At 35.3% G+C, this 18805-nt stretch overlaps 1 protein-coding gene across 1 annotated transcript in view; it reads left to right on the forward strand.

Moving 5' to 3' along the window:
- Nucleotides 1-18805, forward strand: part of ara (araucan) — a 118802-nt gene that overhangs the window by 31909 nt on the left and 68088 nt on the right. The window contains exon 2 of the mRNA XM_075305540.1: nucleotides 16270-16791. Coding sequence (XP_075161655.1) covers nucleotides 16270-16791 — 522 coding nt within the window. The remainder of the gene's footprint in view (nucleotides 1-16269; nucleotides 16792-18805) is intronic.

Raw genomic sequence — 18805 nt, forward strand, 5'->3', positions numbered from 1 at the left:
AAGCTTAGATCCTCCTCAAAAGATGTCTTTAGATGGCCCTAAGCTCATCTACTCAATGAGCATTACGTATGGGCGACAATGCATCCGATTTAAGGCAAGACAATGAAGTACCTGCCATACTTTTATAGATATCAACATTCATCATTAAAATGATTTTGTAGCCTAGAATGCCTTGAGAGAATTTAAAGGATGTAATGGAAGAGAAACCCACGAAGAAGAGCAGAATGTACATGAATGTGTTGTCCAAAGCCTACAATTAGACGCCATTGAAGGAACATCAACAGACGATGCAAATTTACACATGAATGTAGCCATATGGGCGCATATCAGTGCTTGGTGAATTGATGATGAATTCAAAGAATACAAATACGACTTTGTGCTCTCCATTCATTCAACTCTTCCAACCACCAGTTGGCCAATCATGACAAATATCACGAATTTGGGGTGGGATATAAAGGGTGATTCTTTTGAGGTTAGGATTTTCATGCATTAGTATTTGACAGATCACGTGGGATTTCAGACATGGTGTCAAAGAGAAAGTTGCTCAGTATGCTTTGACATTTCATCATGAATAGACTTACTAACGAGCCACAACGTCGAATTTTCAGTGAATGGGCCCTAGAAAAGTTGGCAGAAAATCCGCTTTTTTATCGACAAATTTTGTTCAGCGATGAGGCTCATTTCTGGTTGAATGGCTACGTAAATAAGCAAAATTGTCGCATTTGGAGTGAAGAGCAACCAGAAGCCGTTCAAGAACTGCCCATGCATCCCGAAAAATGCACTGTTTGGTGTGGTTTGTACGCTGGTGGAATCATTGGACCGTATTTTTTCAAAGATGCTGTTGGACGCAACATTACGGTGAATGGCGATCGCTATCGTTCGATGCTAACAAACTTTTCGTTGCCAAAAATGGAAGAACTGAACTTGGTTGACATGTGGTTTCAACAAGATGGCGCTACATGCCACACAGCTCGCGATTCTATGGCCATTTTGAGGGAAAACTTCGGAGAACAATTCATCTCAAGAAATGGACCGGTAAGTTGGCCACCAAGATCATGCGATTTGACGCCTTTAGACTATTTTTTGTGGGGCTACGACAAGTCTAAAGTCTACAGAAATAAGCCAGCAACTATTCCAGCTTTGGAAGACAACATTTCCGAAGAAATTCGGGCTATTCCGGCCGAAATGCTCGAAAAAGTTGCCCAAAATTGGACTTTCCGAATGGACCACCTAAGACGCAGCCGCGGTCAACATTTAAATGAAATTATCTTCAAAAAGTAAATGTCATGGACCAATCTAACGTTTCAAATAAAGAACCGATGAGATTTTGCAAATTTTATGCGTTTTTTTTTTTTTAAAGTTATCAAGCTCTTAACAAATCACCCTTTATAAGGCTCAACGGATACAATTATTCATACAAAGAAATATTTATCTGATTAAATTACGAAAATAATTAATTTGAATAAGTTTTTAATAGAAATCAATCAAAATTTTAAGTATCAATCATAGAATTTATTAGAAATAAAAACTCAAGTATATTGATTAAAAAATTAACTGATTTATTCGGCGCTATTAATTAATTGTTTAATTACAATCGAAAGCAAAACCTAATTAATTTTTTAATGGAGTCAGACAATTATTTATTGTATTATTATGATGCTGTTATTGTATTATTAATAATGTAATTTATGTACCCCATATTTAAGAAACAAAAATATACAATAATATTTTTAATTGGATATACTTTTTTTATTAAATTAAACCGTTAATTAATTTCTTTAATTAAAAAAATAAAATTAAACATTTTCAATTACTTTCTAAATTTATTAAAAATAATAAATGTTTACTGTCATTTAACCCTGGACAGTCATCCTTCGTCAAAATGACGACGCATAATTTCAATTTCGATCTAAAATGTATTTTAGTCGATTGGGAAATGATAAATTTAAGCTATACTAATTAAACTTTTTTATGAATTTTTGTTGTATACTAATTAAAAACATATTGAATAAGAAAATATTCTCAAATTTGGTTCTCATTTTTGCTCACAATGCAAATTATAGCGTCTTTAAATATGCCGTAGTCAAAATGACGAAGGATGACGTTAGTGTACAAAAAATAAGGATGACTTTCCAGGGTTAAGACAATTTCACACTTTAAAGGAAAACATGTAAATACGCCGAAAAAATTCTTTATTTTAAAGAAGCCGCATCTGTGGCTCGGATACAATACCAGAATCCAATATCTTAAATCTTTGGATCCAAGTAAACTTTTTTTGAGTGTATGGAGTCTATGGTAATTAGAGGGCCAAATTTCAACCAGATCGGATGAAATTTGCTCTTTCAAAAATTCCGGAGGTCAAATCTAGTGGTCAGTTTGTATGGGGGCTATATAGAATTGGAAATGAATCACGTAACAACCGGATCGGTTGAAATTTGTTCTTCCAAAAGAGGCTCCGGAAGTCAAATGTGGATATCGCTTACCAAATTTCCAAGAGTTTCAGGAATTCATAACTGGGGGACGGTTTATATCGGGTCTTTACCTAAAATTGTTCCGATATGGCACATTTGCAATACCATTCAACCTACGTTAATAACAAGTCAATGAGACCAATATTTGATGAGTTAGAACCCAGCAAAAAAGAGCTTCCAAAAAAGTGGTTTGGATCCTCAATTTTGTATCCCAGCGGGGATGAAATTATTAATTTTATTTTTTTTTACTTGTTTATTGATTTTGATGTTTGATGTCTTTTTTGTGAAATTTAATTGTCAAAAACGTACATTTTACTTAAAACGGCCTAATTTTGTACTTTCCAAGATTTGTCCAAATGGACTGCATAGGAAGTGGAAAAAATCTATGGGGGCTTCCGGGATTAAAATAAATGCTTGTGGAACAACATCCATTTTTTTGCTGTGAAACGGATTGACAAAGTTAGTATAAACAAGTATATACGGCCGTAAGTTCGGCCAGGCCGAAGCTTATGTACCCTCCATCATGGATTGCGTAGAAACTTCATCTAAACACTGCCATCCACAATCGAATCACTTAAGTTGCGGTAACGCTCGATCCAATACGTATATAATTCAGTTTGACAAAGTAGACATAAATTTTGACAAAATTTTCTACAGAAATAAAATTTTAACAAAATTTTCTACAGAAATAAAATTTTCACAAAATTTTCTATAGAAATAAAAATTTTGACAAAAATTTCTACAGAAATAAAATTTTAACAAAATTTTCTATAGAAATAAACTTTTGACAAAATTTTCTATAGAAATAAAATCTTGGTAGATTATTTTTGGCTCGAGTGGCATCCATGATTATGAACCGAATAAAATTTGAACAAAATTTTCTATAGAAATAAAATTTTGACAAAATTTTCTATAGAAATAAAATTTTGACAATGATGAAAATTTTATTATGGACCGAATAAAATTTTAACAAAATTTTCTCTAGAAATAAAATTTTGACAAAATTTTCTATAGAAATAAAATTTTGGTAGATTATATTTGGCTCTAGTGGCAACCATGATTATGAACCGATGGACCAATTTTTGTGTGATTGGACCAATTTTGGTATGGTTGTTAGCGACCATATACTAACACCACGTTCATAATGTGAACCGGATCGGATGAATTTTGCTCCTCCAAGAGGCTCCGGAGGTCAAATCTGGAGAATGTTTTATATGGGGGCTATATATAATTATGGACCGATATGGACCAATTCTGGCACGGTTGTTAAAGATCATATACTAACACCATGTTCCAAATTACAACCGGATTGGATGAAATTGGCTTCTCTTGGAGACTTCGCAAGCCAAATCTGGGGATCGGTTTATATGGGGGCTATATATAATTATGAACCGATGTGGACCAATTTTTGCGTGGTTGTTAGAGACCATATACCAATATCATGTACTAAATTTCAGGCGGATCGGATGAAATTTGCTTCTCTTTGAGGCTCCGCAACCCAAATCTGGGGATCGGTTTATATGGGCGCTATATATAATTATGGACCGATGTGGACCAATTTTTGCACGGTTGTTAGATACCATATACCAATACCATGTACCAAATGTGAGCCGGATCGGATGCAATTTGCTTCTCTTTGATGCTTCGCAAGCCAAATCTGGAGATCGGTTTATATGGGGTCTATATATAATTATGGACCGATGTGGACCAATTTTTGCATGGTTGTTAGAGACCATATACCAACATCATGTACCAAATTTCAGCCGAATCGGATGAAATTTTCTTCTCTTTGAGGCTCCGCAAGCCAAATCTGGGGATCGGTTTATATGGGATCTATACAAATTTATGGACCGATGTGAACCAATTTTTGCATGGTTGTTAGAGACCATATACCAACACCATGTACCAAATTTCAGCTGGATCGGATGAAATTTGCTTCTCTTTTAGGCTCCGCAAGCCAAATCTGGGGATCGGTTTATATGGGGGCTATATATAATTATGGACCGATGTGGACCAATTTTTGCATGCTTGTTAGAGACCATATACCAACACCATATACCAAATTTCAGCCGAATCGGATGAAATTTTCTTCTCTTTGAGGCTCCGCAAGCCAAATCTGGGGATCGGTTTATATGGGATCTATACATATTTATGGACCGATGTGAACCAATTTTTGCATGGTTGTTAGAGACCATATACCAACACCATGTACCACATTTCAGCCGGATCGGATGAAATATGCTTCTCTGAGAGGCTCCACAAGCCAAATCTGGGGATCGGTTTATATGGGGCCTATATATAATTAAGGACCGATATGGACCAATTTTTGCATGGTTGTTAGAGACCATATACCAACATCATGTACCAAATTTCAGCCGAATCGGATGAAATTTTCTTCTCTTTGAGGCTCCGCAAGCCAAATCTGGGGATCGGTTTATATGGGATCTATACATATTTATGGACCGATGTGAACCAATTTTTGCATGGTTGTTAGAGACCATATACCAACACCATGTACCAAATTTCAGGTGGATCGGATGAAATTTGCTTCTCTTTTAGGCTCCGCAAGCCAAATCTGGGGATCGGTTTATATGGGGGCTATATATAATTATGGACCGATGTGGACCAATTTTTGCATGCTTGTTAGACACCATATACCAACACCATATACCAAATTTCAGCCGGATCGGATGAAATTTGCTTCTCTTTGAGGCTCCGCAAGCCAAATCTGGGGATCGGTTTATATGGGGGCTATATATAATTATGGACCGATGTGAACCAATTTTTGCATGGTTGTTAGAGACCATATACCAACATCATATACCAAATTTCAGCCGGATCGGATGAAATATGCTTCTGTTAGAGGCTCCACAAGCCAAATCTGAGGGTCCCTTTATATGGGGGCTATACGTAAAAGTGGACCGATATGGCCCATTTTCAATACCATCCGACCTACATCGATAACAACTACTTGTGCCAAGTTTCAAGTCGATAGCTTGTTTCGTTCGGAAGTTAGCGTGATTTCAACAGACGGACGGACGGACATGTTTAGATCGACTCAGAATTTCACCACGACCCAGAATATATATACTTTATGGGGTCTTAGAGCAATATTTCGATGTGTTACAAACGGAATGACAAAGTTAATATACCCCCATCCTATGATGGAGGGTATAAAAATCAATTATTTACTTAATTTAAAAAAAATAAAAAATATTGTTATTTAAAAAAATTCATATTTTGAAGAAGTGGAGTTAGAAATTCTTAAAATGCTTTTATCAGGCAGATAAATTTAAGTCATTTTATGCATTTTAGGAAATTATGAACTCTATTTTATGTGGGAATTTTAAATTTAGAAAAAATGTATACTACATTTCTCTTAAACTTTTTGCTCATTTTTAGTCATTAAAGTAAACAAGAAATAATTTTAATAAGGACAATTTTGATGGGATTATGTTATTTAACTAAACTCAACTAATTTTCATGAACTAAAATAAAGTTTAATCATCTACAGAAGTTGACTCTGTTGACTTTCTTCTTAGGGCATTGTTTCAGGTGTCTCCGTGGACTGAAAAAAAGCATGTCCCATTCCAAAGATTTTGTCTTTACACTAATGATTTTGGTTTTGGACATTCCTGTCTTAAAAGTGTCCTTACTTGTATTCTCTGCTTCTTTGGCTCGGAATCAATACGAAAATTTTTAAAGTAAAGACAAAAAACAGGCCATGCTTTTTTTTAGTGCATGCAGAAAAAAAAACACTTTTACCAACAATGAGATAATATTTTTAATCAACAATTTCATTTAAAATAATTAATTAATTCAATTTAAAAAATTAATTTATACTATTAATGTTTGTGATTGTTTTTTTGTTTTAAATAAAGAATTTTTTGAATTAAAAAATTTTAATGGGAACATTTTTGGTGATATTTTCTATTGTGCACTAATTCATCTGGTATTTTCTAATCAGCTCCAGCTGACCTTAGTTACTTTTCACTTGTTTATAAATGAGAATAGGTTTCCTTTCAAATATCATAAGGTGAGACACCTCTGCTTTTTTATCATAAAAAAAACTATGTACATAATTAGCATGCAAAAGAGTCACAGGTAACCAACGTCAGAGAAATTATGGCCAGACAGTAGGCAACGCCCTAAATTTTATTTTAATCGCATCAAGATATTACGACAATATCTTTTAGTTACGAGTATTTTCGAATTTTTGGGCCAATCTTGAAGCGTTATACGTGCCAATAACAACATTGAAGGCAGTTCTAGTGAATATCGAGCTTCTGAAAATGGCTCTAAGGCCGGTATTGGAGTTGGTGATATGATCGTAGTCACATCACCACCAGTTGACGTTCAAATCCTCATGCTGCTGCTACTGCTGCAGAAGCCATGGTCTGCATAAAATTTCAATAAAAAAAAAATCCTACAACAAAGGAAAACTTGCCTTACCTCAAAGCAAATCAAAATATCTGGATGTCTCGGTAACTGCTGGAATTTTGTATAGTGATACTTAAACCTGTAATTAAGATAATTTCTTTTGTTTATGGATATTTTTAAATAAGGAAATCAACCGAATAAGCAAAAGACCCAAGCAAGAATTGTCTTTATTGATCGAAAGCTGTTGTCGCGCTGATTTTTGTGTCTTAGCCATCATCGTCATCCACATTATTAGCGCAAAGAAACAAAACCGCAAACAATCCATAGGGCGTTACATATCTATGGCCTACTCCGTACGCCCCATGAGGCTAAAGTCCTAAAAGTACTGTATGTAGAGAAGAAACCTTCCTTGCGGCACTTCCATGATATAAAATGAGGACCATGTTGTCGTTTTCGTTTGAACTACGTTAGCAGAATGATGAATTTCAAGCTGCTCTTGATTGTCTAATGTCTGTCTGTTGCTCAAACTAGAAATTTTTTAACATCAGCATTTGCTATAATTATAATGTTGTTTACCACATAATTACCTTAAGGGTCTATCTTAATTAAAATTCCAAAATTATTATTGCTGGTTCTATCCCCTCTATGTCGTTTTTTAAATACACTTTCCTTGTATTTGTTGCACAGTGACTCGTCGGCAAAAAAAAATTATAAGCTTTTGCACAGAAAAACAAGTATATACAGCAGTAAGTTCGGCCGGGCCGAATCTTAAATACCCACCACCATGAACCAAATATTAGGGTTTCCTTTTCAGGATTTCTGGAGGGCTTGAGGACTTGAGGACACAAATAAAATTTAAAGATTTCACCTATGAGGACTATATCAGATTCTGGATTTATAAGAACCATTTTTGTTTGAGTTTTAGAGGAATCATTAACATCTCTTGTAAGTGTGCAAGAAAATTATAAAATAACGTCTTCATTTGAAATCTTAAATCTGTAGAAGTAAAATCTGGAACTTTTACATTGAGTTTCAAGCAATTTTCATGATCAGTGCGCCTTCTACACCCTTACCAAATGGACTGATAAAAACTTAATCCGATACACGTTTTTGTGAGCCTAAAATACCAGAATATTTACAATTTCAGACAAATCGGATAAAAACTACGGTTTCTACAAACCCAAGGAGTTAAATCGGGAAATCGGTCTATATGGGGGCTATACCGAAATATGGACCGAAACTCACCATTTTCGGCATACCTCTTTATGGTCCTAAAATACCTCTAGATTTCCAATTTCAGACAAATTGGATAAAAACTACGTTTTCTATAAGCCCAAGACCCCAAATCGGGAGGTCGGTTTATATGGGGACTATATCAAAACCTGGACCGATATAGCCCATCTTCGAACTTGACCTGCCTGCAGACAAAGACGAGTTTGTGCAAAATTTCAGCACGATTGCTTCATTATTGAAGACTGTAGCGTGATTACAACAGACAGACAGACGGACAGACGGAGAGACGGACATCGTTATATCGTCTTAGAATTTCTCCCTGATCAAGAATATATATACTTTATATAGTCGGAAATCGATATTTCGATGTGTTACAAACGGAATGACAAACTTATTATACCCCCGTCACCATTCTATGGTGGTGGGTATAAAAAGTGTTGTTCCACCAAGACAAAGCACCGTGCCACAAGTCATTGAGAACGATGGCAAAAATTCATGAATTGGGCTTCGAATTGCTTCCCCACCCACCGTATTCTCCAGATCTGGCCCCAGCGACTTTTTCTTGTTCTCAGACCTCAAAAGGATGCTCGCAGGGAAAACATTTGGCTACAATGAAGAGGTGATCGCCGAAACTGAGGCCTATTTTGAGGCAAAACCGAAGGAGTACTACCAAAATGGTATCAAGAAATTGGAAGGTCGTTATAATTGTTGTACCGCTCTTGAAGGGAACTATGTTGAATAATAAAAACGAATTTTGACAAGAAATGTGTTTTTCTTTGTTAGACCGGGGACTTATCAGCCAACCTGTTATATAAAGGTATTTGTCCCAAATACATACATTTAAATCTGACTCCATCTGAACAAAATTTATAATCTATAGACTTAAAATATAAGTCAGCTAATGCTCTGGGATGGTACACTATGTTAGTAAACAAATATGGGAAATATTTTAATCTGAACCAATTTTGAGGCAACTTCGAAAATTGTATTTATGATTTATCGGTCGATAGATAAGTATTAGAAATAAAGGAGCATTTGAGTGACTTTTACAAGTTTTCGACTTAGCAGTGGCGATTTTATAAGGAAAATGTGGGTATTTTGGCCAATTTTGTCCAAATCGGAAAAACATATATATATGTAAGCAATATCTAAATCTGAACCGATTTCAATCAAATTTGGCACACCTTACTATAGTACTTATTGTGTTCCTGGTGCAAAATTTAAAGTAAATTAGGGTAAAACTCTGGCTTCGTGGGCCATATAAGTCTATATCGGGCGAAAGATGTATATGAGAGCTCTATATCTCAATCTGAACCGATTTCAATCAAATTTGGCACACGTGACTATAGTACTCATTGTTCCGAACGAAACAAGCTATCGACTTGAAACTTGGCAAAAGTAGTTGTTATTAATGTAGGTCGGATAGTATTGAAAATGGGCCATATCGGACCACTTTTACCTATAGCCCCCATATAAACCGACTCTCAGATTTGGCTTGCGGAGCATCTTGGAGGAGCAACATTGATCCGATCCGGTTGAAATTTGATACATGGTGTTTTTATATGGTCTCTCACAACCATGCAAAAATTGGTCCAAATCGGTCCATAATTATATATAGCCCCCATTTAAACAAATCCCCAGATTTGGCTTGCGGAGCCTCTAAGAGAAGCAAATTTTATCCGATCCGGCTGAAATTTGGTACATGGTGCTAGTATATGGTCTTTAACAAACATGCAACAATTGGTCCACATCGGTCCATAATTATATATAGTTCCCATATAAATTTGGTACATGGCGTTAGTATAAATATGGTTTCTAACAACCATGCAAAAATTGGTTCATATCGGTCCATAATTATATATAGTCCCCATATAAACCGATCCCCAGATTTGGCTTGCGGAGCCTCTAAGAGAAGCAAATTTTATCCGATCCGGCTGAAATTTGGTACATGGTGCTAGTATATGGTCCCTAACAAACATGCAAAAATTGGTTCACATCGGTTCATAATTATATATAGCCCCCATATAAATCGATCCCCTGATTTGACTTTCGGAGCCCCTTGGAAGAGCAAAATTCACCTGATCCGGTTGAAATTTGGTACGCGGTGTTAGTATATGGTCTCTAACAACCATGCAACAATTGGTCCACACCGGTCTTAATTATATATAACCCCCATTTAAACCGATCCCAAGATTTGACCTCTGGAGCTATTGGAGGAGCAAAATTCATCCGACCCGGTATGTGGTGAAATTTGGTATATTGCGCTAGTATATGGCCGCTAACAACCATGCCAAAATTGGTCCATATCGGTCTATAGTTATATATAGCCGATCCCCAAAAATAATCTACCAAAATTTTATTTCTATAGAAAATTTTGTCAAAATTGTATTGCTATAGAAAATTTTTGTCAAAATTTTATTTCTATAGAAATTGTTGTCAAAATTTTATTTCTATAGAAATTTTGCTCAAAATTTTATTTCTATAGAAAATTTTGTCAAACTGAATTATTTACGTATTTAATCGGTCTTTTTTTTTAATATGTACCCCGTATGGACTAACATACAATTGAGAAGACGGTGTTAAGAATTTTTAAGATACCTTGCCATCGGCAAGTGTTACCGCAACCTAAGTAATTCGATTGTGGATGACAGTCTTTAGTACAAGTTTCTATGCAATCCACGGTTGAGGGTACATAAGATTCGGCCTGGCCGAACTTACGGCCGTATATACTTGTTTTACTTTATTATTGATTTTTCCTTTTTGGTTTAAGGCATTTAATTATAAAAAAAATTTAATTTTCACATAGAATGGCCAAATATCATACATATTTTCTAAGACTTGTCCAAAAGAACTTCTTCGGAAGTGGAGAAATATTGAGGGATTGCAAAGAAATGTTGGTGTAAAAACGTACATTCTTGATCAGGGAGTAAGTTTAAGACGATCAAAAGGTGTCCCTCTGCCTGTCTGCCGGTTGTAACTATGCTACAGCCTTCAATAATAGAGACATCATGCTGAAATTTGACATAGATACGTTTTGATATAGCCCTTATATAAATCGACTCCCGATAAGATTTCTTGATTACCTAGATGAGAAATATCTAATTAATTTTGAAGATCTTAGTCAATCTAAAATTTCTTTAATGTAATCATACCCATTTTTAAGTCGAATCACTTAACTATGAGGATTAAACAACTTCATTGAAAAGTTTTTAGACTTTTGGAAACAGAAAAAGATTTATATTGGAGAAGTGCATCTTCTATGCTAAGCAAAATTAACATTCGTGTTTTAAGGTCATGATATATTTGGATTTCCGATAATAGTTTTTAAATGTGGTGTGTATCGGTCCATGTTTTGATATAGCCTCATATAAACCGATCTCCCGTTTTGACTTTTTACGATTTGCCTGAAAATAGAAATCTGGAAGTACTTTAAGCCCAATAATCTGGTATAGGTTTAGGTATAGCCTACATATAGACTCATCTTCCGATTTGACTTCTTAAAATTGGAAATCTTGTGGTATATTAGAAATATGTCAAATTTGGTTTAAATCGCTAAGTGTCTGATATAGCCCCCCTAGTCTCCCAAATTATTTTCGAGTAATCTAGAGAATTAAGATTTCAAATCATTTATTTTGTTTTGAAAAACACTGTGCTCCTTAGTGCAAGTGAATAATAAATACACCAATATTTAATTATAGTAATAAAAACATAAACAAAACTTCTTATAATTACAGGATGAAAACAAAATTATGATAAGGGAAAATAAAACATTGCAAATTAAAATTGTCTAAATTCATTACAGTCATATAGAAACTTCTCTGATTGAAGTTTCAAAAAAAATGATTGAATATTCATACCGACCGTCATTCTCTTTAAATGTGAGTCACACCAAAAGTGTTTGCTAGCACACGATAAATATTTAGCAGATGAGTCTCCCCTAGTCTCTGAAATAAATATTTTCCTCAATTCATAATTAATTCACAAAAAAAAAATCGATATAATATTTCTTGAATTGAGTGACATTTAACAACACGACACGATTAAGTCCAAATTAACTATTCAAATCAGGCGATTATAAATGTTGCCGGCATTATCACTTGATAATGTTTTTCTTTTCCAATCACAGTGATAGAGATCATCCACTTCCAAAAAGAAGAGAAGAAGGCACACAAAACATCTAGACAACAATCCATACAATGAAATTCATATCACTATCTTAACAAAATACAACAGCTATGATGACACTTTGGTTTTTGGGAGGGCTGGTCAATGAGTCTGGGTGCAGAATACAATCAGCCAACTTTTTAATACGACATACCAAAAAACAAAACGATCGCAAGCATTAGTCGTCTTATCTACTCCTACAGTGACTGTGACCATGATCATAGTCTACTATATCGATTACAACAACGTATCTGCATACGATTGGTTAACTGATATTTATCGCCATCCAACAATTTCACACAAAATCAAGCTACCGAATCAGATAAAAATCCATAGATCCATCAATGGTGGTATAGATTTCCAATAGATATAGTGGGTCGTGTGAGATACCAACGCAGCATGGCAAATGTTTGTTAATGTAAATCGGCAAGAGGTGATTTACCACACCCAAAGAAAAAACCTAGGTCCATAAAAGGTCAAAATCGTTGGATCCAAGTAAACTTTTCTTGAGTGTGTGTGGTAGACAATCCCACCACCAATGGCGAACGAATTTTTTTGTTCATGTCTATATTAAAAACGTATTCAAAACGTAGAATCACTTTATTGGTATCAACAATTGTTGCCAAACAAATCCAAAGTGTTTGTCGTAACGTTTGACAGTCTTAGGAGATCAGAAATAAGATCCTGAATGCATTGATAGGCAGCACGTGGGGCAAAGCTACGTAGATGACATTTTATTCGATCGGACGTCCCCTTTTACATTATGCTTTCTACAATTGGACTGTGAGCGTACTCCAAGCGCTTGGCAGTCCAAGCGTGTCCTTAAAATACGAATGTGTTGTGCTTAGCATAGAAGATACAATTCTCTAATATAAAGTTTTTTTCCTTGACCAAAAGACGATCATCTTTTGAATAAAGTCGTTTTGTTTTTATAATTAAGTGATTTGACTTAAAATCGGGTATTTTAAAATTAAAGAAAATTTTGTTTGACCAAGGTCAAAAATCTTAAAAATTAATGAAATCATAAATTTGGAAGATATTTTGCAGGTTTGGTTAATACCACAGAAGGTTACTATGTGCTAAATTTTAGTAAGATCGGTTGATATATAAGTGTTTTATAGCCAAATTTGGGGAAATCGGGCAACACATATATATGGGAGCTATAGCTAAATCTGAACCGATCTCGATGATTTCTGCACATATTGCTAGTATTATAAAAGATAAAAGTAAGCCAAGTTTGAGTACGATCGGTTGATAAATAAGGGTTTTATGGCCAAATTTGGGAAAATCGGGCGATACATATATATGAACCGATTTCGATGAAATTTTGCAGACTTGAAGAGTCAAATTAGACGACAATCGGTGAGTAATTAAGCTCAACGTGACCCTATTTGTCGAAATCGGGCGATACCTATATATGGGAGCTATATCTAAATTTGATCCGATTTCTTCCAAATTCAATAGCGCTCGTCCTTGTGCCCAAAAAACACTCTGTACCAAATTTCATCAAAATCGGTTAATAATTGCGACCGGAATCCTGCGAACAACAAATACACGGACAGACGGACGGACGGACACCAAGTGCTAGAGGCGATTCTGAGTCGATCGGTATATATTTTATGGGGTCTAAAATCAATATTTCTGGTAGGCACATTTTTTGTCAGATTAAAGTTATTATACCCACTATGTGGTTTAGGGTATAAAAAGGCCGTTTAAATACGTATATAATTCAGTTTGACAACATTTTCTATAAAAATAAAATTTTGACAAGATTTCCTATAGAAATAAAATTTTGACAAAATTTCCTATAGAAATAAAATTTTGACAAAATTTTCTATAAAAATACAATTTTGACAAAATTTTCTATAAAAAATAACATTTTGACAAAATTTTCTATAGAAATCGGCTATATATAACTATAGACCGATATGGACAAATTTTGGCATGGCTGTTAGCGGCCATATACTAGCGCAATGTACCAAATTTCACCACGTACCAAATTTCAACCGGATCGGATGAATTTTGCTCCTCCAAGAGCTCCGGAGGTCACATCTGGGGATCGGTTTAAATGGGGGTTACATATAATTTGGACCGATATGGACCAATTTTTGCATGGTTGTTAGAGACAATATACTAACACCTCGTACCAAATTTCAACCGGATCAGGTGAATTTTGCTCTTCCAAGGGGCTCCGGAGGTCAAATGGGGGATAAATATAATTATAGACCAATTCCTGCATGGTTGTTAGATACCATACACTAACACTATGTACCAAATTTCAACCGGATCGGATGAAATTTGTTCCGCAAGCCAAATCGGGGGATCGGTTTATATGGGGGATATATATAATTATGGACCGATGTGGACCAATTTTTGCATGGTTGTTAGAGACAATATAATACCCCAACGTACCAAATTTCAGCCGGATCGGATGAAATTTGCTTCTCTTAGAGACTCCGCAATCCAAATTTGAGGATCGGTTAATATGGGGGCTATATGGTTAGGTTAGGTTTTGTGGCAGAAGTTCACCACAGTGGTGAACTTCTCTCTTATCACTGAGTGCTGCCCGATTCCATGTTAAGCTCAATGACAAGGGACCTCCTTTTTATAGCCGAGTCCGAACGGCGTTCCACATTCCAGTGAAACCACTTAAAGAAGCTTTCAAACCCTCAGAAATGTCACCAGCATTACTGAGGTGGGATAATCCACCGCTGAAAAACTTTTTGGTGTTCGTTCGTAGCAGGAATCGAACCCACGACCTTGTGTATGCAAGGTGGGCATGCTAACCATTACACCACGGTGGCACCGTGGTGCAAGGGGCTATATATAATTATGGACCGATATGGACCAAGTTTGGCATGGTTGTTAGAGACCATATACTAAGACCATGTACCAAATTTCAACCGAATCGGAGTAATTTGGCTCCTCCAAGAGGCTCCGCAAGCCAAATCTGAGCGTCGGTTTATATGGGGGCTATACGTAAAAGTGGTCCGATATGGCCCATTTGCAATACCATTCGACCTACATCAACTTCGAACTACATCGTTCGGAAGTTAGCGTGATTTCAACAGACGGGCGGACGGACATGCTTAGATCGACACAGAATTTCACCACGACCCTGAATATACATACTTTATGGGGTCTTAGAGCAATTTTTTCGATGTGTTACAAACGGAATGACAAAGTTAATATAACCCCATCCTATAGTGGAGGGTATAACAAATAAAATAAAATTTGTTTACTAGAATCAAGTACGCAAAACTTAAAAGAGAATTGCGTCTTATGTGAATCCTTACTTCAATGCTCTGCTTCTTTGGCTCGGAATCACTGCAAAATCATTAGTGTAAAGATTGTGGAACCGGACATGCCTTTTGTCAGTGTACATGTTGAAATGCAGGAAGGGTTAGATCGACTCAGAAGAAGATTCTGTGGGTAAAAAATAGGAAGACTTGCAAATTTAAATTTCGTGTGGGAATTAATTTTTCGTAGTTATGTGTAACTTTTTTGTTGTGCTACTAAATACCATTCTTTTGTATATTTTGATGCCACCTTTTTTTTACATTAATTTATACTGTAAAATTTTTCGCACATTTCGATAGCAAGTTCCATTACGGACAACATCCCGTTACTAAAATGATCTTAACAAAGTTTTTGATTCGAATATTATATTTGTGAGCAATTTTCCTTGTTTTTCTCATAATTATTTCACTGAACACAGAAAAACGTCTAAAATTAGGCAAACAAAAACCTAGTGAATGAAATCTTTTCAAATGAAATAATTGTTAGGTGAGTGAGAATCTGAATTGACAAAAGATTCTTTAGAATTCTATATAAAACTCTGATATAAATTCATTTAATTGTTACTTTTTCTCTATATAAAAATTGTGCCACTTTTTATGCAACTTTTTTCAAATGAGCATGCCACCTTTTATGAAGAGTGACACCTATCGAAGTTGAGATTTTCTTGACTTCCACTAAATATGGCATGACAAATTTCTAATTTATTTCTAATTACTTTCAGTTACTCTCCAATAATCCCACACAATCACCCCAGACCGGCGATACAGCTAGTGGCCCAGCCACATTGACTAGTCCGAATGCACCAGCCCATAGTCCTTCCGGGGGTGAATGTCGTTCGACTGCAGCAGCGACGACCACTGTAAATACTGGTAATGGCAATACGACTGAAGTTTCTACAGGTGCCCTAAGTCCTGATGGCCTATCACAGCACTCGAACAATGTTGGAGGTAGTAGTCAAAACCCTGGAACAAATTCAAATATAGCAAATACCTCGCTGGGATCGAATAGTGCAGGATCAGCTGGCGCAGGCTCTTGTTGTGAAAATGGTCGACCCATTATAACCGATCCAGTATCAGGACAAACAGTATGCTCCTGCCAATATGATTCGGCTAGATTGGCTCTATCAAGTTATTCACGATTACCTGCAGCAAGTGTGGGGGTATATGGTACTCCATATCCTTCAACAGATCAAAATCCTTATCAAAGTATTGGTGTGGATAGTTCAGCATTCTATTCGCCATTGGTAAGTATATGAAAAATGGTAGCAGTTAACACATAAGAGGGGTTGTGGTACAGGATTTTTGTATTACATAGGTTCAATAAATAAATAACTATAAATAAAATAAATATGTACAGTCCTCATTATACAGTGTGGCTTATATGTATTGCAACCAACTTCAGGTTGTTAACATTTCTAAACTGCTTGTGTGACATCTGACAAAAATAATTCGAAAAGTGAAGGCCAGCCGCAGTTGTCGAAAACTTGCTCGTGAACTGAATATACCACGGAACGAATCTAAGTCATCCTGATAATTGGACTAAGTCCATTGAAGTTCCAAAAAGTAGTTTCGTTTGGTCTAAAGTGACACTTAACCAAATTCGGGCTTGTCCAATAAAAAGCTATTCCAAATTGAACAGTCTGTGAACAATCGAGTGATCAGGTTTACTTGTCAAAGTGGCAAACTGAAATTTTAAATCTTCGTTTGGCCAGCAGAACTTAAGCCCTGCCAATGATAATGATGTGTGATGTACACGCAGAGAAGGAATATGATCACCTCAAACATGTTTCTAGAGCAAAATGTTATTTTTGTATGGTGACCATGTAACATGTTTGTCACTAAAATGTTATTTTCTCGTCAAATATAACCTGCTTGCCGAAATCAGATACATGATTTCCGAGAATATAACATGGTTGCGAAAACCATGTTACATTGTCACCACCCAAAAATAACATTTTGCTCTTAAAACATGTTTGAGGTGATCATATTCCTTCTCTGGGTGTAGCGGCCGATGGTCGCTCCCCACCTTTCATTAACCGTGGGACAAAATTAATTATCGGAAAATATCCTAAAGACTGTATTGAGGACCTGGCCAGACAAATATTTCGACCGCAGACCGTGGAAATTCCTCATCACGCGTCAACCAATGGTATAAAACGGAAGTTCCTCGTTTTACTAAAAAGGGCGTCACTTTGTTCATTTCTTTAATACAATGACCATCAAATTTTCCGGTTCACAATGTTTGGAGCATTTTGGAGAGTAAGTTTGACACTCATACTGAAAAAAAGCATGTCCGGTTGCAAAGATTTTGTCTTTACTTTAACAATTTTGGTATTGATTCCGAGCCAAAGAAGCGGAGAATACAAGTAAGGATACTTTTAAGACACAATTCTCTTCAAAAATTGGGTACTTGCTTCTAGCAAGCAAATTTTAATTTTTCTTTTTTTTTCAGCATTTTTTCTTCATATACCATCAAAGTCCTTTAAAAACGAGTTAACGACAACTTCAGTTTTCAAATTCAAACTTGACTTCCAGTAGAAATTATGCTATGTTTCAAGCAAAAAACGTCTTTAAAATAAAGTGTTGAAAAACATGTCCTATATTTGAATGATTTTTTGCTTTGTAGTCAAGATGCAAAAAGACAACAAATTTAAAGACAATTTCATTAAATTTAAAGAATTTTTCTGATTTATTAAAGTCAAGTTGACCTTAGCCCAAACATATTTTTTTTAATGTAATAATATCCATTTTTAAGTGGAATCAATTAATCATAAGGATAATACGACTTCATTGAAAAGTTTTTCGACTCTTGGACTTGGAACAAAACTTTATATTAAGCAAAAGTTGCATTCGTATTTTAAAGACATGAAATCTTTGGCCTCACGACAATATTTTTTTCAGTGCACAAATAATAAAGTCATAGATTATCTCAAGATGGGAATGGTCCAAAATACCGAAGAGCCACTTTCGTGCATCATGTGATGGCTTTGTTGCAATTTTGTCAAAATTTTATTTCTATAGAAAATTTTGTAAAATTTTTATTTCTATAGACAAAGTTGTAAAAATTTTATTTCTATGGAAAATGCTGCCAAATTTTATTTCTATACAAAATTTTGCCAAAATTTTATTTCCATAGAAAATTTTGTCAAAATTTTATTTCTATAGAAAATTTTGTCAACATTTTATTTCTATAGAAAATTTTGTCAAAATTTTATTGCTATAGAAAATGTTATCAAAATTTTATTTCCATAGAAAATT

The sequence above is a fragment of the Haematobia irritans genome, chromosome 4 (assembly GCF_050003625.1).
Source record: "Haematobia irritans isolate KBUSLIRL chromosome 4, ASM5000362v1, whole genome shotgun sequence".
In the NCBI taxonomy this organism is placed as follows: domain Eukaryota; kingdom Metazoa; phylum Arthropoda; class Insecta; order Diptera; family Muscidae; genus Haematobia; species Haematobia irritans.